The sequence below is a fragment of the Pleurodeles waltl genome, chromosome 2_2, assembly GCF_031143425.1.
Source record: "Pleurodeles waltl isolate 20211129_DDA chromosome 2_2, aPleWal1.hap1.20221129, whole genome shotgun sequence".
In the NCBI taxonomy this organism is placed as follows: Eukaryota; Metazoa; Chordata; class Amphibia; order Caudata; family Salamandridae; genus Pleurodeles; species Pleurodeles waltl.
Window position 1 is genome coordinate 176,445,276 of NC_090439.1, and position 23,556 is coordinate 176,468,831.

General features: G+C 44.3%; 1 protein-coding gene across 5 annotated transcripts in view; it reads right to left on the reverse strand.

The window, feature by feature from the left end:
* Positions 1-23,556, reverse strand: part of PTPN3 (protein tyrosine phosphatase non-receptor type 3) — a 1,694,656-nt gene that overhangs the window by 901,753 nt on the left and 769,347 nt on the right. For 4 of the 5 annotated variants that reach the window (XM_069219598.1, XM_069219596.1, XM_069219595.1 and 1 more), the window contains 2 exons: positions 13,837-13,924; positions 5,240-5,328 (listed from right to left, as the gene is read on the reverse strand). In XM_069219598.1, coding sequence (XP_069075699.1) covers positions 5,240-5,328; positions 13,837-13,924 — 177 coding nt within the window. Of the gene's footprint in view, positions 1-5,239; positions 5,329-13,836; positions 13,925-23,556 lie in introns of those variants that run through there. The other variant, XM_069219599.1, reaches the window with a different exon arrangement.

The following is a 23,556-nucleotide window of genomic DNA, read 5'->3' on the forward strand; positions in this document are numbered from 1 at the left end:
TCATAGGAGGGACTGCCACTCTGCCTGTTGCTTTATTGTGCTGGTCTGCTGCTTGCTGCTTCTATCCTGTTAGTGAAATGACTGAACTTTGCTTTCTATATCCTGCTGTCCATGATTCTCCAAGGGCTTGAGTTGAGCTTGCCTCCTGTTAAAAAGTCTCAGGGACATAAAAGACTTCATCTGTCAGCACCTGGGCTCTCTTGCGGAGAGTCCTAACTTCCAAGTGGTGCCAAATCCAGTCACTGGGCCCTTGGAAGTGAGCTCTGGTGCAACTAAGAAGAACATCGACTCCAGAGCGTCTTCGGAACAGGTGCCGCTGCCTGACTGCTCGCAGCTGCCTACACCAGAGATGTAGTCCCTATTGAGTGCTACCACCGGAACCTGCAACACAAGTCACAGTGCAAATCCCGAGTGCTGTGTCACTGATGTCCGTGACACCTGACTCCGCCGCAGCACCTGAGGTGTGATTGCGACACCATAAACTAAAAACTTTGCATGCTGACCTGCTGAATTCATCGACCCCGTTTTGTCGTAAGGAACCAACGCCTTGCCATCAACCCTGCATCACCTTCCCTGCAACCGCAAGGAATCAACACCTCACCTCCCCTGCCTAGCAGTAAGGAACCAAAGCCTCACCTTCCCAGTAGCAGTAAGTAACCGAATCTGCAACGCATCACCTCCCCAACTCTGTGCAACATCCTTGTTTGCCCATCGTTTTCCAATGTACTGCACCTGGGTTCCATGCAACTCTGTGACTGGCCCGCACTACCTTGTGAGTGGCATTAGACTGTGGGGAACGACTCCGTCAAGACGCCAGTTGGAGCTATTGTGTTTCTAAGTGCTATACTAAGATTTGATCTTTGAAAAATCATATCTTTACTTGTCTATGTTGGATTTTATTGTTTTGGTATTGTTTTATTCAGATAAATATTGGCTCTTTTTCTAAGCTAGTGTGGAATACTTCTGTAGCATTTTCATTGTTATTGTGCGTACAAATACTTTACTTATTGCCTCTGAGATATGCCTAGCAATAACATTACATAAGACAAACAAAGCAGTTGAGATCTAGATATCCCCAATGTTTCAGCGTTGACATGACATGGAAACTTGTCAAAAGCTGCCGCTACGTAAGGCAGGCAGGGGAGCATTACTTAAAATGATTTCACTCAACCGACTCTCATATGCAATGCAGAACTTCCCCTATGACATCTTCCTGACCTCTTTCAAACTTGCACACTTGTTAACGAGAAGCTTTCTAAAGACAGACCACATTCAATATCCTTTTAAAAAATGTGAGCTCTTGCTGCATGAAATGGGCTTGGGTCTTGCAGACTTTAGATTATATTACTGAACAACACAAATGGTCCCAATCAGTGACTGAATGCTTGCAGACAAATGAGCCAAAGTGTCAGTCGGGAGCTGAATTCCCTAGCTTAATCAGTTCAATACCTACCCCCAGCCACAGAAATGTCATTAATCCGGTGGCATTAAGAACTGAGATGAGTTCAAAGGGAGAGTGTCCCCGCTGAGAGACATGAGGGATGCAAATCCTGTCAAAACTTTCAATCACCTTGCAAGAGAATACACATCGCATATATAACAATTCTAACTATAACTACATTTGTGCCACCGGTTTGAGGTACACAAACACAAATTTGGCACAGTAACTGAATTTAACCCACCAAACCAACGATTACTAAGAAACATCAGGCAACAAGGGAAAAGCTAGATTGTATAGATCACTGATATCAAACACTTTTAACCAATTGAAATATCTGAGTGCTAAATGGGAAGAAGACCTAGGGCATTTAGAATACCCTGACTGGGATTAGGCAAAGATGGTCCCCTTTACCTTTTCAATATCCAGAAAATTTCTATTGATTACTTTAAAATACTTCCAAAGGGTTTACTACCACCCAAGCAGACTCTGGAAAATGAATTGAAATCTGAACCCTGCACCTTCTTCCACACAGGATGGGTTTGCCTTGTGATACAACATGGCCAGTCCTGAATCCATATTACGTGTGTGCAAATAGTGAGCTGGGCCATCACATCTGATCCCAAAATGACAATACTGGGGATAATGGAAGAGTTGGATAGACCCTGGGATAAGTCCTTTTAGTCACTATGAAAATGATGGAAGCAAAAGGCACACCCCACAGCACTGGAGATCCAACAAAGAACCTCTTCTGAGCAAGTGAACCCAAGGTGTAGATTGTCCAAACGGGCAAGAGTTTCTATGCAAAGCTGGTGGATGTCCTAAAAGGCACAGAATGTGTAGTGCCCATGGTGAGACTATTTACTGGCTATTCATACTAAATGCTGATGGCCCATGAAATATTGTCACGTTAGGTCTTGAACTTATTAGTATTTTCAGTCAGCGTATTATTTCTTTAAGCAGTATGTTTTCTGGCTGTGTATTATGTTTATACTGCTAAACCAATAAACAAGAGTCGAATAAAAAGATGACTGTGCAGTCACATCCGAAAAGGATTCCTTCTTTGTTAGAACCCGGTGGTGTGACGTTATGGAAGCTGTGCTCAAAACAAGGTAACATTTAACCCTGATCAACCAAATGTCAAAAGTCTAAAGAGTATCCTTTACAGGATCTACTACCCTCACCCAGCTAGGATTCATGCTTCATCATCTGGCCATGCTTTATGTTGGGTGGTGTGTGTGACACACATATCCATAAGGAGCTCTTTTTGGAGATATTTTTGATGATCAAGGAACCCTGAACTTGAGGTATTGCTGGATCCTTTTTATTAATTTTATTTTTAGACCAGGCGATTTTTGACAGATATTAAAATTATTTCTGGGTTATATCATGAACAGATGTGAGGTGTTGAACACAGATCAGTATTGCAAGCCACACTGAGCGCCACCTTCTTCCTCTGCAAAGCAGAAGAATTCAGGTGACAAGCTTAGTCCATCAGGCTCAGTTTCACCAGGCACTCACATCAGTTCAAATCAGGATCGCCCCCCTCGGTTGTTGCTGCCCATCATTAGCACTTCCAACCCTCACCTGCCACCCACTGACCAGAAATCAGAAGGGAACCCTCCCCTCCCCCAAGCCCCTCATACCTCTTGGCACCCCAAGAAGGATGTGATGGAGTGACAACCTGAGACACTGATGAAGAGAGTGTATGTGCGTGGGGGAGGGGGGGTGAGTGTTTGAGTCAGCGAAGAAAGGGAGTGAGTACGGAGAAGGCCAATGGGATGTGGCCCATTGATTAGCTACCATAAAAAAGAAGCAATGATTCAAAAGCCTACCAGAGAGGACCAGGTCAATGTTTGTCAGATCCTCCTGGTTGAATGGCTTGGTCGAGTTTCTGGTGGAGCTTGCTGAGATTCAATGGAGTTTCCTGAGGAGTGCCGATCAGGGAATAGGAACAGAGCTTCAGAAGAGCACAAGTGCACTCTGTCACCTCTGCGACAAGGGAGGAACAGAGGTAGTGTATGTATGTATATGGTATTTATATAGCATGAATTGCACCAAAAAGCCATGGATTGCAGGACAGGCTGAAAGAGAGCATAACATCAAGTGACAGGAGAGGTAGATGATTTGTGGACTGGTAATGCATTGTGCTGTAGTGTTCTAGTTGAGTCTTCAGTGTAAGTGGTGAAATACAGGGCAAATGTGTTCTGAAGCACACCCCTTCTATGTAACAAAGAAACACAATATGAATTGGTCTTTGACATATATGTCTGTACAAAACCTGTAAAAAAAAGTCCAAAGTGGGAAGGAGTGATATGGAGGACTGCTATTGACATTTGGTGGGGATGCTAAAAACCCTGTTTCTTTTGAAAGGAGATTTTAAGTGGTATTAAGGATTTTCACGGTTACCAGGCAAAGGAAGACTCGAGGTTGAGGATAATGATGTTGGATGGACATTTCTCCCATCATTATGTGTGTAGGAAAGACATGAATTTACTAATTCATATGACTGACAGCAAAACAAATAGAAACATGTTGCTTGTAACACCCAGAAGTTTCTCTTTTCATAACGTGGTAAACCAAGTCTTGGGAAAATGTAAATATGGATCAAATAACAGCTTGTTTGTTATACAAGCAGAAATGATATGCATAAAAATATATGCATAAAACATCAGATTACAAGACTGAAATTTGTCCTACTAGTCTGAGAAGTTCTGCAATGCCACTAGCAATAATATTCTTGATTGATGGGAGGGCAGTGGAAGAGGATAAATAGGCTTGATCACTTACATCATAGGATACAAGAGTCTGAACAACAACTAATTAGAACTGATTAAGACCTTTTTTTAAAACAAGCACCTGCAACGGATTAATCGACACACCGCTCACACTTAGGCAAAGAGGCTTTTGGAGATGTCCAATATACCTAGGGGAGATGGAGAGGGTTTTAAATCTCAAGTGGTATAATGCTATTCCTATCCTGATGGTCCTCACCATGTATGATACCAGCAATGTGTATGGGACGTGTATTGGGAAGATGAATTTTGCAGCTCACAGTAGACTATTTTGGGTGTAGAGTGATGAGGGTAGGACTAGTATTGCAGGGATGCTCCTGTTGGGGATCTACAGGAAAGCATTAGCTGCAAACACAGTGACCCAAGTGAGAAACTTTGTGTAGAATCCTAGAATCTTGTATGCAATAACAGGTTATTTGTGGCTTAGATTGTAATGCTGTGGCTGAAACTTCAATGCAATTTTTTTTAAAAAGAACTGATTAGTACAATCTGTATCAAATGGAGAATCTGAAAGTAAGAATGGTGGGAACCAAGATGGTTTTGTTCAGCGCTTGATTATTCAGGATTCAGTAGTGATCACACTCCTGCCAAATTGTATTATTCTTTGTTAAATGACTTGAAATTTCAATAAACCACACTGGAATGCTGCTAAGTGGCATGATGGGCAGTCTCTTCACCAAAAGTCTATTTTCACATATTTAAATTGACAGCACTTTAATTTTAATTTGCCTGCTAGACGCAAACACACAAACTCTTCTGACAAGCCCTAAAATCTCTTTCTTCCACTGTGATATGTGCATATGATAAAACCGAATATAGAAAACTACTTAAGGCCAATTGAAATAAATGGCAAAGCAGAACTGATGTAATGTGACGTAAGATTAGCGCCTGTCAAAAACACATTATATTTACATTAACATGTTCAGTAAACTTGAAAAACACAATAGACAATAATTACAGTGAAATTACAAGCTTTAAAGTATGCATTCATTTTACATGATCTTACCAAGGATAGAAACTCGTGCAAATAAATTTTCTATATACAGCGATGCCTCCTGAAGCAATGCCAATCACAAGGTCTAAATTATGTAGGTCCTGCAGAATATCAAATTAGCGTTAATTTTATAAATCGTAACATTTAATAACGGTTTTTATTTTGAGATAGCACTGTTCATTAGCAACGTCTTGTTCAAAACTGCTGTGCCAAAATTGTAACTCAAAAGGAAGATTTAGTATAATATTTTACTTAACGTACGAGACAAACAGTATCTTTATATTTGAAAATGCAATAAAGTTTGTGTTAAAACAATGTACAAAACAAAACAGACATGTTGTGTATGTGTAGATTTTCGACTTACATAATAGTTTTTGATTAAATAGGAAACTCAATTCTATGATTTGACGATGGATAGGATCATAGAGATGATGGATAGGGCCTATATGTTTACCTTTGTTGGCAAAACGGTTTAAAAATATTTAGCTATAGTAAAACATTACTTTGGTACTTGTTGTGATTTCCCTGGTTGTGTCAAAAAGAAGCCACTACTTCAGTTTGATAATTGACTCCACAATACTTCCATACTAATGTCTAAGATTATCCACCTGTGGGATCTGCATACAGTCAATTTATTAAATATCTACATGAGCCTACATGAATCCAAAAATAGAGTAGATCTGCAGTTCTTAAACTTTTGGTGACCCCCCCCAACTGAAGAATTACTGGAACCTGATGACCCCCACTAAGCTGGTTTAGGAAACTGAGGACCCCGACCACAAAGAATTTCTATGATTTGCACCTCAAAACAATACAAAAAATATAAGCAAAACAAATGCTCAAATATTGGAATATGTCATTTAACACACTGTAGTATAGAACATGTTTTCAAATTTTCAGTTTTTCTTCTTTATTATTATATAGTTTATTAATTTTTTTTAATAACCAACTTCGATTGATTTATATGTGTAAAAACACGTAGCAGGGAAGAAAACACATTTCATTATCACAGTATCACATTTAGGTAGAGATTCATAGGTTAACAGGTCCATTAAGAACTTGAGTTGAATAGAGTATTCATGTTCAGGTAGGACCCAACCATGCATTGCAGATCTTATGGCATTTGCCCTCACATCCCCTTGCCTGGTAGACGGGTCGTTCCATTGGGGTGCACCAATCCACTCCTCTCCTCTCCTCTATTGTTGTAACCAGGGAGGGGCCTTGGATGCCCAGTTCCTAGCAATATCTCTTTTTGCAATAAGGAGGGCCAGACCCACAAGTGTGCGGGTCGCCCGGGAGCTCCCAATGTCCTCCATCACCCCAAGAAGGGCCCACTTTGGGGGAGGGCTCCAGGGTGAGATTCAGCAGAGTGGAGAGTTCATTTAGTATGTGTGTCCAATATCGCTGAATCTTGGGGCAGGACTATGCTATGTGGAAGAAGTCTGCGGGTGAGTGAGAGCATCTGTTGCATTGAGAGTTCGTTCTGAGCCTGGCGCAGAAGAGTCGGGCCGGGGTCAGATAGGCACAGTGTAAGAAGTACATTTGCACCATACACAACCTGGCTAGGATTGGGAGGACACGCAGTGCCATCAATGCGTCCCGCCAGTCTTCCTCGTCTAGGGGGCCAATCCAAGCCGCCCAGTGGGCCCATAAAGGCTGGAGAGGTGGTGATGCAATCAGTACAGGGGAGCGATAGATCTACAAGATTTCCCACGCACCCAGAGCCCCCATCATTGCCTTTGCCTTCATAGGGCTGAATTCAGGTATATGGATATCATTGGTAACGTGGGCACACAGCGCATGTCTTAGCTGTTAAAACTTGTGGAATTGTATCTAGGTCAGTGAGTATGTTTCTTGGTTTTGTTGAATAGACATCATATGCGTGCCCTCCCAAACGTCTCCCACTACCATGATGCCTATGGTGTCCCACTGCGTGAAGCACTCAAGATTGGCAACTTCTCGTAACCATGTTTCCTGCCATAAAAGGGTGTGCTGGGTGACACAGCCCCACCACCCTGTTAGGCTTTGGGCCACCCGCCAACCACACAGGACATGGCTGGTGACCTCTGGTGTAGCCTTGGGAATGGAACTTCCGTAGCGCAGGTCCAAAAGACGTGTGAACCCCATTGTGGACAGTTCTAAGCGGTAAGTTGGGTCGTCCCATCCCCCCGTGAGCCACTAGTTGATAGTGAGTACCTGTGCTGCCAAATAATAGAGGTATAAGTTAGACATAGCTAGACTGCTGTCATATACACTGCGCTGGCAAGTGCCCTTGCGCCATATAAAAGTGCGAGGCGCGGCGTCCATCACCAGTGGTGGGGGATCCGAATGGGGAGATTCTGGAGGACATACAGGAAGCGGGGCAGGACAAGCATTTTATAGAGTGCTATTCGACCCATGACGTTTAGCAGCAGGGTCTGTCATTTTCACAGGTCCACTTTCACCTTGCAGGCAAGAGGGGTAACGTTTAGGGCCCAGGTCATGGATGGGTCAAGTGCCACCTTCATGCCAAGGTACGTAAAGCTTAAACGTCGGATAGCAATGGTCGTTTGCCAGTCAACCAGAGCACGAGACTCCAAGAGAGGGGCCAACAGAGATTTCTTGGAGTTCAGCTTAAGGCCAGAGGCCTCACCGAAAACGCGCAGCAATTAAAGACACCTAGGGCCGCTTATCTCTTGTCGTGATAGATAAAGCAGGACATAATCGGCGTGGAGCATGATGCGGTCTTCCTCCCCTCCCGCCCATTGCCAGCCTTCTAGGAAGGCATCTCAACTAATCATTTGTGCGAATGGTTTAATGGCTAGGGCCAAGAGTAGAGGGGATAGGGGACAACCCTGTTTAGTGCCCCTCCTGACGGGGAAGACCTCCGGCAGCATCCCATTTACCAGAACATGGGCCGTTGATGTGTGGTATAGTAGCTGAACCATGTGCCAGAATGAGCACCCCAATCCCGCTTTCTGGATGACCAAGTCCAGATAGCGCCAGTCCACCATATCAAACGCATTTTCAAAATCGATTAGGAGGAGGGCCAGTGGGGAGTATGTGTCTGTGTGCCAGAGTAGTAACATGGAAATTTCGCAAGCAATGTCTGGTGCTGTGGGTTGGCATAAAGCTGCAATGGTCAGGGTAGATCAAGTGGTGTAGAACTGGCCGTAGACGAGTAGTAAGTATATTGGCGTAAATTTTAAGTTCATTGTTAATTAATGATATCGGACGTTAGTCTGTGCAGGACAAAGAGGGTGGCCTGGACTTAGGCAGAACCACTATCATGGCCTGGTCCAAATCGTGAGGGAAGGCGCCCCTCCTCAAGGCCGCAGTGTAGAGACAGTGGAGCTGGGGCATTATTATGTCCCGGAATTTAGAGTAATATTCTGCTGGGTGCCCATCTGGGCCAGAGGTTTTCCTAGGTTTAAGTTTTGTGATGGCTTTCCCAATTTCCTCTATGGTTATGGGGTTGTCAAGACCTCTGCTAACGGGGGCTGGGAGGGTTGGCATGTCTATTTCATTTAACTGTGGCATCTGCTGTTCGATGCAGTTTCTGGGTTCTGCAGTGGATAGGGTGGCAAAGTACAAAGCAAATGTCTTGGCTATATCTCGGGGGTTGTGTGAGTTGTCCCAGAGTCTACTATTAGCTTGGGGATCACCTGTCCCTCCAGATTGTGGCCTTGCCCGCCACCCTGAGGGTGATATGCGATTGGACTGATCCTGCATTGTCACTGAAGTAGTGTTCGATCTCTTTGCGGAGGTCTGTGGAGTTGGCCTCGTCTTGCAAAAACCATGTATTGAGATGCCACATAGCCCTCAGATTCTGATCAGGGTCGCCACTGGTCAGGGAGATAGGGGCATGGTCGGAGAGGCCGCAGGCGAGTATCTGAATTTGGGTGACTAGGGTAAGGTCAGTGGCCAGTATAAGAATCATGTCTACAGGAGCTTGGGTGTGGTGTGTCGCCATGTATCACAGAGGCCTATGCTCGTCATCCATTTGGTAAGAGACAGGGAGCGCCTGCAGAGTGTGCCCAATAGAGGACCTGTAATGTGCAGGCTCGGGTCCAAGACCCTGTTCATGTCGCTGCCCATGGTTGTAAACCCCATGGGCATCTGGGCCAGTAGGGCGGTGAAAGTGTGGAGAAACCCATCGAGTCCTGTGGGGGTGGGGGGGGGGCATATATGCTGAATAGGTTGATGTAATGCTCGTCTACCTGCCCCGTCAGGGCCACAAACCTCCCATGTGGATCCTCCCATGACTGCTGTATCGTTAAGGCATAGTCCCGGTGCAGAAGTATCGATACGCCCCTCACTTCCCTTATGTACCGAGTGGTAGACCCGGTCAAAGCCACAGCGGGCCACGAACGGGCATGTGGACGCCATTAAGTGTGTTTCCTGGAGAAGTAGGATAGAAAGAAAGAGGCACTGCCCATGGTGCAGCACCACTGCCGTTTTGATTTTGTCGAGGAGTCCATTAACATTCCACAAGACTACAGTGATGGGTGCCATACTGTGTCTCGAAAAGGAGTATTCCCCAGTTCCGTATGTGCAGCTGGGGGAATGGGACATTTGTCTGAGCGAGACGCTGTGGGCGGTGGACCCTGTGTATGCCTAGTGTCTGAGCGACTTGTGTGTATCTTCCGATGTGCGACATCCAGATGGTAAAGAGCAAGCAACAACATAATAACGCAATCATGCAGTGATGAACACCTCCCAACTCTCCCCTATACTTTCCCTCCCAACTGGAAGAAGCATCTGTCGCCCTAGGAAGGCCCCAATAAACCAAAGGAAATGGTAAGGTAAGCCCCTAGTGGTGTGGAGTGGGGGACCCCTTCAATGAGTCTGATTTCATATGCGTTTTACCGGTGGACCCATACCGAGCCCGCCTTTGCCCTGCCCAGCAGTCAAATGGGTAAAGTTTGACTCCGTTATTCTCTTTTTTCTGCAGTCGTTTGCCCCCGAGATGCTGGACCATGGGAGGCCTCCTTCCACCGCTGGGGCTGTGGCGAGGGCGGGGGAGGGCACCTCATGAGTTTGCAAGGCTCATTGAGATTGGCATCTTCTGCAGTGGGAACCAGTCCCCCGAGTCCCCCCCATGTGTGAAAACCGGCGCCCGCCTCGAGCAAGGGAGGCATCCCATGGCATCCCCGTCCCCAAAGTGGTCATTCCTCCATCGCCCACTCCCAGGCCGCCTCTGGTGTATCAAAAAAGTGCGTCTTGCTTGCATGTAGGACCTTAATGCAGGCTGGGAACAGGAACATGTATTTTAAATGTAGCACCATCAGTTTTTGTTTCACCTGCTCATATGAGCGCCGCTTTACCTGGACCTCCCGGGCGTAGTCTGGGAAGAACAGTATCTTCAAATTGACAGCAGAGCTCCGACTGAGCCCGGGCCTCACGCAGTATATCGTCCCGATCTTGAAAATTGAGGAAGCGGGCAATGAGTGCCCTGGGTGGTGCCCCCGGCGGATGCTTTGCAGAGAGGGCTCTCTGGGCGAGTTCAATGGCAAACCATGTGGACAGTCTGCCCGAGAGCGCCCACAATCTGAGCTAAGCCTCCAAGAACTCCACAGTGCTAGGCCCTTCGGTCGGCTCCAGGAATCCCACGAAACGCAGGTTATTCCTTCTTGATTGGTTTTTGCGTCCTCTGCACATTGTTTTAGCTCGTGCATGAGTGTATGAGGGCAGGGCACCTTGGTTTTGAGATTGTGGCCCTCGTCTTCCACTGTCGACACATGTGTTTCTGTCTTGATGAGTCATGCTGGGACGTTTTGAGGTCCTGTTGCAGCAACGCCGTGTCTACTCTGACTTCCCCAATTTGTTCTCCACCACTGCCTGAGAGGACTGTATGGCGCGTAGGATCCTGTTGATGTCTTCCTCGACCTCTTCGGCCTTGGTAGGAGCCCCCTGTGGCGCCACCCCCTGGGGATCCCAGCTGGAGTTGTAAATTTGTCAATATGAGTTTGGGAGGAGGATGTTTTCACCTGTTTGTTCTTCCCCATGGTGCCAGGGATCATTGCGTTGTAGGTGCGGCTAGATCCGCAACGCACTGGGAGGCCCAGTCCTCTCCCACCAGGCCTCAATGGAGCTTAGGTGTGTGGGGCCGTGTGCCCAGCAGGCCCAGCGAAACACGTCCCAGGCCAGCAGGTAAGCCTTGTCGTGGTCCACAGGTCCGGAGCGCCGCGTCGGGCCCAGGCTCGGGCCTTCCCCATCAGTGCAAGCCCAGCCTCACACTGTCAGTCCACCTCGATCCCTCGGAGCCACGCGCCCAGCAGGCCCAGCGAACCAGGCCCCAGGCAGTCGGGAGCCAGAAGGCGAGCCTTGTCGTGCCTCAAGAGTCATACCAGCGTGGGCCCAGTTGTGGGCCGCTGGTCACCCTGTGCCTAAGGCCTGCCAGCCGCGCGACTCCAGCAGCAGTAGACTCCACTCATGGCGCCACTGCGGCTCAGGAAGCACCAACGGGAGCGCACCGACAGCTGCTGGGGCCCCCCCAGGCCCCGATCCGCTGCAGCCGGCACACTAACCACCTTGTCGCCCTCAGTCACAGGCCGGTGCCGGCCTGAATCTTCCAGGCCTCCGCTGCCGGACCGCGCTCTGCAGTCTCCCTGGGGCCAAACAGCAGCATCTCCGGTCCAGGTAAGGGGAGCTGAGCCATCAGCAGTGTCCTTCGGCCCCCAGCGTCCACCACCAGGCGCGAGGAGCTTCGAGCAGCGTCTCCCGCTCCCAGCAGGCGCCCGCCATCTTGGGCGTCCGTCATCCGAGTACCTCAGGGAGGTCGAGCACTCCAAGTGTCAGAGGGCCCGCGGCGCCTCTCTGTTTGATTTTGGGCTCTCCCACAGTCAGATGGGGGTCCCGGCCCGGCAGGACTCCATATGGCAGTGGATGACGGAGGGGTCCGGAGCACTCTCAGAGTGCAGCCGCCATCTTGACGCCCCAAGCCACGCCCCTATATAGTATATTAATTTTAATGTATTCATTTTAGTACTATTCAATTTTGTAAAGCAGTCGGACCCTTAAGTAGGCCTCGCAGAACCCCAGGGGTCCTCAGACCACAGGTTAAGACCCACTGAAGTGCACAAAGACGAGAATATTTACGGATACAATAGGTGTTCTCGCAGAAAGTTCAATTCCGACCAGGGGCGTAGCTTGGCCATTAAAATTGGGGAGTGGGGCTTCAGATTTTCCACCAACCACTGCGGTTAGAATGCTAACATATATTATAAATGAGCAGGGAGCATGTACAGGGCTTTAGGGGCAGTCGAAAGGGAGGAGAATACAGATTGGTGGAGGTACTAGGTGAGAGAAAACACTATTTTTGTTAAATAACCAACATTTTGAAGCCTTTAAAAACAGAGAGCAACAGACTGTGTAAACAGACTGTGTGTGTGATTTTGCATGTGTTTATGTATATGGAAAGCTTCCTTGTGAAATCCATCAGACATCTAACTATAACATCCTAAAAGCACCTGTACCCAACTATTTACCAATTTATTAGGGTGGTGTAACACTAAAAAAAAAAAACACGACCACCTCCCGAAGCTACACCCCTGGTTCCAGCACCCATTCAAACAAAAATAAAATCATTCAGGGACGAGGAAAAAACTATAGCATAAATACAGTATTATCCATTAACAGCTAGGCACATTCATCAGAACGATTGTGGAGGACTGGGGTGTTTCCACGCTGTGCGTTCTACCTCCTTGATAGGACACACTAACATCGGCAAGAAATACAAGCGCATTGTACACGTGTAAACAGAAGGAAGGATCTCCTCTTAAATGTTAGGGTGGAGGATCCAACATCGTTCTACGAGGGCTACTATTTCAAACTCGTACACCTTTATGGAGCATTAAGACAGAAACCAATATGAAATGGAAGCATTCAGAGAAATACACAAATTTTGTTAATCAACAACAGCAAAATCAGAGTGTGACATAAAATATTTTATCCCTAGAAAGACATCTCAGTGTTCAACGCAAAAGCACTCACACGTTTCATCCATTTTGTTATTCAGTGTTGTAACTGGTGTGCTTTGAGAAATGTAAACTTAAAGTACGATATACTGAACAATTTTATGGTTAGTAAAAATTGTACACATGACTATGCCACGGCGTGACAGAAATAAGACGTGGCTCGAATTCAATATCATGCACACATGCCATTGTAAGGAGTCTGTCTGGTGATTTCTTTCGTGAATTAGTGCACAAAGCAGGTGCTTTCATTTGGCAAGTGCATCACGATGGCACCTAAGGGTCTGATTTATATCTCGGTGGACGGAATAGTCCGTCAAAACATGACGGGTATCCCGTCCGGCGCACCACGATCTCCATAGGTTATAATGGGATCGTAATCCTCCGGATGGGAAACGTCACGTTTGTGAAGGAGTATTCCCCAAAGCCAAAATATAAATCAGGACCTTAGTGATTCATTTTATAATATTCTAAAACAATATTCCTCGTTGCACTAGAATGCGTAGGAGAAACAGCTGCATGTATATCTACATTTAATATGCCCGAACAACGACAATTTCATTTCCATTTTTTACCCAAGCAGCAAGTCATCTAAGCGTAATGCAGACACTGCAAAGCATTTCTATCAATAAAAGAGAGGCAACGCAAACATACTTTACCACTGTGCATTTCTACTCCATAGAATTCCAACGTCCTGGCAATGTTAATGTAGCAGGATTCTGCTTCACTTTGTCCAAGGCCACTGAGCAAAACAAAAACGAAGAGAAAATGAGAGTGTGGTTTACACAGAAAAAACAAAAGAAAAATATCTTCCATGACTGAAGGCTACATGCGGCTTTGCCTGTAAGTTAACCCTTTCAGTGCTCATTTCGTCAATAGCAAGGATGTCTCCGACTTTCAGGATGAAATAATTCAAGCATGCCCATCTCTGAAGCATTGTTGAATTTGAATTTCTTAGCACAGTGATATAATTTCACTGGTGCTAACTTCACTTACATACTCTCAGTCACAATCTACAGGCAGATAGTTTTTTTCCAACTAGTTCTCCCACTGGCTGAGACCAAACTGAGGTGGCATGGTGAGCAACCTAACATGGACTGGGACGATGCTCAAGTATTTGTCAGTAGCCGAGATTAATTCGAGCATTCTATCCATTATTTTTTTTGTATACCTTTATGTGATTACTTATGTGAAACGGGTAAGCCCAGAGGGGGGCCTTATTCACGCTGCTACTGTAACCAAATTATACCTGACTGATTAGCCGTATTAAGAGCAAAATCGCTCTCGAGTTACTTGTGTTCTGGTTGAGAGAGGACCTGGCCTGGCGGGTCTGGTGCAACTATTCCTATCGAAGCAGGGTCAAGAATGAATTACTTATAGGTAAGTCCAAAAAGAGGTGGCATGGAGTGCAAAATAATGATGGACTGGGATGTGGCCAGAGTAAGTGCCAGTGGCTGATATTAATTCAAGCATTCCATCCATCACTTTGTTGTATACTTTCATGTGATGCCTTATGTGGGACGGGTAAACCCACAGGTGAGTCTCATTCACACCGTACAACAACTGTAACCAAATTAAACCTGATTGATGAGCCCTGATTTCACTAATAGCATTATCATTAGGATGGAGGGAGAGTCAATATTCGTAATATCATGTTTTCAAACTATTAGTTGTAAGAAATGCAGTGATGTTATCTGAATCACTTATGTGAAAAGCTTCCACATATGAGAGGAAATGTACTTTCTTTAGATTTTGAAGTAACTTTATAATAATTTTACATGATGTTTGATGCATGTTTCATTTCGATGGAAGATATTTTCATGGCTCTGCTCATGTAGAGCTCCTAGAGCCAAGCCAGACCCTTGGCTCTCCATGTTGATACAGTTGCTCATCCATCACTACCCAGTCTGCACCAAGTTATTTGATGTAACTGTTGCTGCAGGTGGTCGATCTGACTTTCAATGTCAGGCCAAGATCGGAATAAAAAACGTATTAATCATATGGACACCGGACACCTGAAGCTACAGCCCTATAAGCAGACGTGAGGCATGCTTGAAACCGTTTTCCAACTTTGCTACTGCCCTGTTTGTAATTCTTACAGAAATGATGGAATTGGGAAATATTTGCTCTGGGAACCCATAATTTGGGGATCAAGTTGTGGCAATGAAAAGGGGGTGGTGCCTTAGAGGGCAGAGTCACTGAAAGCAGTCTAACATTCAACTTAAACATTGATTTTTTTTTTTAATCTGCCACAAAATAGCAACAAGGAGAAACGTGACAATAAATCAGTTCTAGCTTAATTGGTTGCAAAGGCTGCATTAAAAATATATTTTGGGGGCAGGGCTCCTGCTACAGAGATCTTGGCAAGCCCAATAATTCTCAGGAAATAATGGCAATGGTAACATAACACTGGCATTTAATGAACTTGTAGGAGAGATGTATGTTTTGTCAAATCACAGTTTTGACTCAATGTAGCGTAGAGAGTTAATTTGTTTCCTGCAAAGCACATCTTGTAACACGCAGATGACAGCTTTTTGTTTTATGTAAATAGTTAATTGGGTTACTGATTTTAACACAGAGATCCATATGTTACTTGCAGTTCATAAATTGCAATACTTCCTATGTAGCAAAGTGATTTATGAAGAATGATATGTGACTCCTACACCTTGTAACCCTCACTGTCTTATGTAACACATGCTGTACATTGATTTATACACTTGTCTGATTTATTGCTCATTTAAAATATGTATGTGTGGTGTAAAAATAAAACTTGTACACCTTACTTGGGAAGAGTGGTACTACAAAAGAATTACATACAAAAATAAAGGTGTTTAAATTTTTATCTACGTAAATACTCAGACATTTAACATTCTTACAGCAAATGCATAATTCTTGGATACAGCGTTTGAAGTAAGTCAAAAGCTTGCCTTTTAAGTACTGCATGCCTTTGTTTCCATCCATTGCAATGGCACCTTTGCGAGAGGCTCCAATACCTCCCAGCAAGGATAATTCTAAAACAGGAGAGCTGATGGCCCCTGAAATTCTGATTTGCTTTGGCCCTATCAGGAATCTTAACCCTTTCGCCTCTAGGCCTTTTCCACCCAGTGCTAAGCCTTTTTGGCTATTTGGAGACTTTGTGCTTAGGCCTCTATAACTTTCTGTCCACATAAGCTATCCACGCCAAATGTAAGTCCTTTTTTCCAACATCCTCAGAATACTAAAGGTACCCATGGTTTGTAGATTCCCCTGCAGGGGACTGACAAAATAGCCAAAACATAGCTTTTAGAATTTTTGGGGAAATAAATAGGAAAAAAGTGCTTTAGATAAAAATATCATTTTTTTTCCATAGAAAATGGCATCAATGAACAGTTTGTTAAAAAGTCGCCAGCTTTAAGGAACATGCAGAGCTTAGTAAAAAAACAATTGTTTTACCACAGTTTTGGCATTTTACAAAGAGGTAGCCCATTTCTCCTAATTTGTGTGCTCTCAACCTACTTCCAGTTTGTGGTGAAAATCAGTGTGAAACCCATGGCTGAAACAGAAAAGCTAAAGGTTTCTAAAAAGAAGACACAATTCCAAATTCAGCAAGGAGTCATATGTGTAGATCCCCCAAGGTTTTCCAGAAGAAACTTACTGATGAAATAAAGAACTACGGAAAACGTGTAGGAAAAAAACAGCCATTTTTGACAACGTTTTCATCTGTAACTTTATGCCACAATGGTCCAGTTACAAAAGCAATATACCATTAGATTTGCTAGGACCTTCTGGTTGCATTGATGTATAGGGTTTGTAGGTTTTCGAAGAACCCAAGGTACCCAAAGTCAACAACTCAGCTGCACTGTTCAATTGTTTTTCATTGTGTACCAAGTATAGACCAGTTCATATGGTAAAATACGTAGAGTGAAAAATGAGTATCAAGGCAACCTATGTATTTCTGAAATGAGCACAAGATATGGCATTTAGGAGTAGTGGTCTTTGAATTTGTGGGTACCTATGGGTACTAGCAAATGATTTAGAGAGCATTTTCAAAAAGGTCTTCTTTGTTACCTACTGGCTGACCTTTGTAAGGCACAAATGCAGTGAAATTCAATTGGTAATAAATATCCTACTAGTCTATGCTCCCACATGTCTTCTGATTAAAATGGTATCTCACTGGTGCGGGTAGGCCTAATGCCTGCGACAGGAAATGTCCCAAAACACAACATGGATACATCACTTCCATTTAAAAGTGAATATTTTTTTTTTACAAAGTGGGTAGCTGTGGATATTTGGCCCTAGCTCAGCCGGCCCCTAGGGAAACCTAGCAAACCTGTCCATTTTTTAAAACTAGATACCTATAGGAATCCAGGATGGGGCAACCTGCATAGCTCTCACCAGGTTGTTTTACGCTGAATTCTTTGCAAGCCTCAAACTTTGACTAAAAAACACATTTCCTCACATTTCTGTGATGGAAAGTTTTGGAATCTGCAGGAAACCCAAACTTCCTTCCACCCAGCATTTCCCTAGGTTTTCCAATAAAATTGGTACCTCCCTTGTGTGGGTAGGCCTAGTGCCCACAACAGGAAATTGTTCAAAACGCAACATGGATATATCATATTTTTCCACTCAAAACGGAATCTTTTTTGCAAAGTGGGTAGCTTTGGATTTTAGGCTCTAGCTCAGCTGGTACCTAGGGAATCATAGCAAACCTGCACATTTTTTAAAACTAGACACCTAGAGAAATCCAGGGTGTGGTGAATTGCACAGATACTTTGAGATGTTTTTACCCACAATGACTGCAAACCTCAAACTTTGGCTGAAATCATGCATTTTCCTCACATTTCTGTGATGAAAAAGTCTGGAATCCACTGAAATCCACAAAATTACTACTGGCCAGCATTGCCCCACCTGAGCTGATGAAAATGTTGCCCCACTTGTGTGGCTGGGATAATTATCATGATACAAAATAATACTGAGAATGTTAAAGACATTATTTTTCATATATCAGTTTTTAGCACTTGAAGAATGGCAATTTTTTTTTTTTAAATGGCTGGTAATTTTATGAGAGCAGAACAAACGTTGTAATACTTCTTGAAATACTCTATGTACTAGCAGATTCTGAACAATTCCACTAATCACAGGTGCCACACTGGATCTAGAAATGTTACTAGCAGTAGCTCACAAGGTCTGCAAGATGGTGCCACATGACTCCAATGGTGGTTCTTCCCATCCAGGGTAAGATGACAACGGCCTCTACTTGTTGCTGTGTATGCAGACATTAGTTCCTTACCTCTTTCTGTGCTCAACCAAGACAAGTAGCGAAGAATCAAAAGAGGTTAATGAAGGCACACAACAAATAAAACAAGAATACCATGTTCTTTTTTATTCTGTTGAACGTTGTGGTTCGTTTGGGATTCTTGCCTTGGACCGCACCCTCAGGGCAGCAGTGGCTGTGGTGGACATTGGGAGGTCAAATTTACTATTTTAACTCCAGTCCTAGAATTTGTGGCGAAAGGGCAACTTTTCTCCAGTTATTCCACGAGGCCTATTCACTATTGTATGTCCACTGCTGGAATATTGTTGGGAAAGTTACAAACTTCCCAAATACTTTGTGAGGAATGAACAGTAATTATAAATTGCAGAAAGTGCTGTCCTGAGGGTGCAGCTCAGGGCAAAAAGCAAGGTATACTGAACCTTATGAATGGCACCAACTCAGATAGGGAGGACCATGTGAATCTGCGAGTAGAGACTGAATCCACCAGAAATATGGATACTAAAGGTTAGTAACATTTTCTTCTGAGGACTGCTTCTTAAACAGTTTCTTCACCTTATTAATACACCCTAATGCAGAAAACTGGTTTGAGTTGTGCAGATTAAGCAACAACAAAATGCAACAGAGCTTTGGCAAAGTATCCATTATGCGATGCTAGAAAGTCGAGTTGGGCCAAAGGTATTTTAAGACGACGAAATGGCTGCTGATCAAATGTCAACTACTGGCACGTCCCTGGTGAGAGCAGTAGAAAAAGTTATTTTCCTTGGCACTGCGTACGAATGCCATGAAGAGGGTCTTTCGCAGTCAAGCCTAGCAGATCCTAAAGTAAACGCAACACAGTATGTTTGGTCACTGCTTTGAATTTCTTGACTCTGGAGAAACGCTAATCATCCATTCGCCATGAACATGTTCGATCAATGTAGTACAAGAGAGGCTTTTCGTGGGCTCCAAAGGGGACAAAAGAGGAAATAGTGGTAGACTGGCACATATGGAAGGAGGGCATCATCTATGGTAGACAGGATAGTAAGTGCAAAGAATCAGTATATCTAGGAAAAAGACAATAAACAGCAACCAAACAGAAAGGTTCCGCAAATCGCTGAGTGTAAGGAAACAGTCTTGAGGGTCAGAAGGCAAACAGAATAACTGTGTCAGTTTGAACGGCAATACGGTGAGAATAATCAGTCCTACGCAAGTTCGACTGAGAAGGAACAAAGGGCATGGGTGGAAACATATATAATAAACCTATCAAAAAACACACCACTAGAGGCGAGCTAATAAAAGAAGGCTGGTCAGGATGCCATAAAAACACAGCCAAATATTTGTCATTAGAAACCGTTAAGCTCTCTTGAGCAATGGAAAGAGCAAAGTGCAGGGCTTCAGACTGGTGAACCTTAAAAGGGTTTAAGCTTGCCACAAAGAAACAAATTTGTCTTCATGACCAACAAAGACATACTTGACGGCTGGCATCCAAACAGTTAACATGACATCTGCTTCCTTTGGTGGTAAGAAGAAACACTCTAGCAGGTAACATATGGAGATGTTATCCCAAGAACTGGTTGAGGACCCGACCAGCCTGCTGCGAAGGATGATCTATTCTGAATGGACGGAAGAAAAAAAGAAGAGTCTGAATGCTTAATTTCAACAAATCAACATAACCAATCCTGCTCGCCCAAATTGAGACAATAAGTATAAACTGTGCACAACCTTTCAGCAACTTCTGCAGAACGCTTGAGAGTAGCCTAATTGAGGGAATGACTAAAGCAGGCTCTGTAAAAAGTTGGAAGGCATCCTCCAGGGAAACACATGGTGGAAAGTGCAAAATTCAGAACAAAGGGAATTTCCTGGTCAGTGTAGTGGCAACCAGGTTGATGCACGGAGGCCCCATCTGGGAGAACCAGTGAAAGAAAGGGAACCCATGCTGATGCTGTTGGTCTGGTGTCCCTTTGATACACCTTACCTGTGAAAAGAGCAGAATAATTTTTGTGAGGTTTGTGAGGGCTGATGGTGACAGGAGTGCTGCCTTCCTTGAGAATGCACAAAAGTGATGATACCCCTGACAGAGTAGTTTGGCTGGGGACGTCAGAGACAGTAAGTACACTGTAGCAGGATTGTTTTTGAAAAGTACCACAAAAGAGGCCGACTTGTTACCAAAGAGCTTCTTGTGATTGTAAGGCATTTTTACTAAGACAGCCTTCAAAAGCGACATTAATGACAATTGCATCAGCACCTTGGCTGGGAGTGCCTTCTACGGAAGCGTAAAAAAATGTCAGAGCCTGTGACACTCCAAAATCGGTGGACGAAGAAGCAAATTCCAAACTAATCTTTTTACAAAACAAGATTGGCTCCAAGTACCCAGGACTACTACATGTGAGGAGGAGGAGATGCTCAACTTGATGTGGTGTCCAATACTCCCCATATGAGGATTTCTTGAGAGGACCCTAGGTGAGATTTGGGCTCGCTGTTTGAAAAGCCCAGGTCGAACAACAACTGGGTTGCCATCTACAAGTAACAAGATACCATCTGTGGAGATCTGGCTTGATAAGCCAGTCATTTAGGTAAGGGAGTAACTGGATTACCGCCGCTCTGAGATGGACTGCAACCACTGCCATTGCCTTCATGAAAACCTGAGGTACAGAAGTGAGCCTAAATGGAAAGACCACAAACTTGTAGAGTTCAGATTTCACCATGAAGCAAAGATACTTCCTGTGCAACTGCAGAATAGATATGTGACAGGTTGAAAGACACCGTAAAGTCTTCTACTTCCAACGGCAGGAGAACCGAAGCAATGGGCAGCACCTTCGATAAAGGGGTGCATAAATGGGGAAAAAAGGGCGCTCAAGGACAAAAGAAGGCTGCAAAATCACTATATGGTGCCCTCATGAGGGACCACACCCATCCCTCAAGTTGTTTACCAAGGAAACAAAACACAATAACTAACTATGTGAGGCACTCAAATAAATTACAAGGAAAGCATATACATGCACATAAAATAATATAATGAAGTAATTCAACAATCCAATTCAAGCAATACGATCAGTCCATAGATATGTGGTCGAGTTTTTCATAGTTTTATTGCAGGAAAAATTCTCCACGCCACGGTCCGGGTCTTAATAGGATTCCTCGTAAAAGTTCCAAGATATTAGTATTATAATCTCGACGTGTTCAATTGTATCGCACAACTTAATCTTAGAAGAGCCCTATTCCAGAAACACCTGAACCGGCGTCCCGGCTCTCATCGCCATCATGACTGCGAGTATGCTGCGGTCATGATGGCGATGAGAGCCGGGACGCCGGTTCAGACGTTGTTACATTACGGATATATATGGAAGATGGTCACACCACGATTATTCTACATGTGAGCCTGTTGGGGGTTATTTCCCCGTGACAAAACACGTGTTGGCTTGGTTGCGTTTCAAATTATTCTGTGAAGCTTCAATGATTGGACACGTTGGGATTCCATCTTCGGGAGAATTTTTCCTGCAATAAAACTATGAAAAACTCGACCACATATCTATGGACTGATCCTATTGCTTAAATTGGATTGTTGAATTACTTCATTATATTATTTTATGTGCATGTATATGCTTTCGTTGTAATTTATTTGAGTGCCTCACAAAGTTAGTCAATAGGCAGCACCTTGATCTTTTCCTTTTCGAGGAACCAGTTCAACACCCTGAGGTCTAGGATCAAGTGTAAACCACTATCCGTTTTGGGAAGTATCAAGAGTAACATCCCCACCTCGTTTCTGCTCATCAACCAACTTCACTGAATCCTTGAGGAGTAAGGATTGGAATTCTTGTTGCAGGACACACAAATGGTCTTGCTGCAGTGTGTGAGGCTGTGTGGAAAAGTGTAGAAGGTGTTTGCTGGAAGAATAGGGTATACCCCCTTTCCAAAGTTTGCAACATCCAAATGTCTAAGACAGAGTATTGTCTCTCGGTTGGGACTTCAGACCAAGAGATCTAGCAGTACCCTTGTTATCCTTTAAACTTCCTAGTGCTGAGTCTCCCTTAGCTACACAAAGACATGAGCGGTCAAAACGCAAGTTCATTAGCATAGATTGAACAAATGGGGAGCAGCCTGAATTCCTCAGCCAGGCATGACATCCTAAGAGATATTAATTTGCCCATTGCTCTTACAACAGAATCTGCTGTATCAAGGCTAGATCAAATGCCTTCCCATGCCACAGCTTGACCATCACTTACAAAATAACTGTTTAGGCCACATACATTAAGGCACAAAAGAACCTGCCAAGGTGGCATGGAGAACTGACAGATTTTAAAGCCATTCTGCCTGTTTAAAACATTTTCTTGGTATACTGCTCCATCTTTTTAGACTCCCTATCCGATGGCATGGATGTTAAATAACCTGGAATACATTTTGAGGAACAGAACGCCTTCACTTAAAATGCTTTCTGGAGATAGGTGGGAAGATAGGCAGTCTAGGTCTCTAGGAGCACCCTTATAATGGTATGCAATAGATCTTGAAACCACTGTAGGGTTAGTCAGTGTTTCCCCAAATGGCCAAGATGATTTCAGTTAGGGCCTCATTAAAAGGGAGCAGAGGTTCTGATTCATGAGAAGCAGAGTGGAGCAGTTCATTAAGAATATTTAACTTCCCTTCAGTTGGTTGTAGAGACAGGTCTAACATCTCTGCTGCTTTGCGCATTCCATTTGAACGTATCATCCAGGCCACTGCAATCTTTGAAGCCTTCAAAGTCCGGATCCATTGAAGGTTAAACTATATCCTCAATATGCTCAGGAGGATCATCACCATCACCAAAAAAAAATCTTCTCTCCTACATCAGTCTTTGTGCCTCACTCCCAGAGTGTTGAGACATCAGGGAAATCTGGTCTAAAGGTGCTTGGGCCCCTGATCTGGTTCTGGAGCCACAGAAAACAACGCTATCGGTGTCTGAGATACTTGAGGCATTGATTGTAGAACAGGGGGCATCAAATGGTTAACTGGAGAGATTGTTTATTCCTGTGTCGAAGGTGGATGATGAAAAGTACCAATGGAGGTGGAGTCGTTTACTGCATCAGTGTTTTCGGCGCTGGAGTGAGTCATTCAGTTTAGCTGGGGCATCATCAGAAATGGTGTAAAAAGCACAGACTGTTATGGAG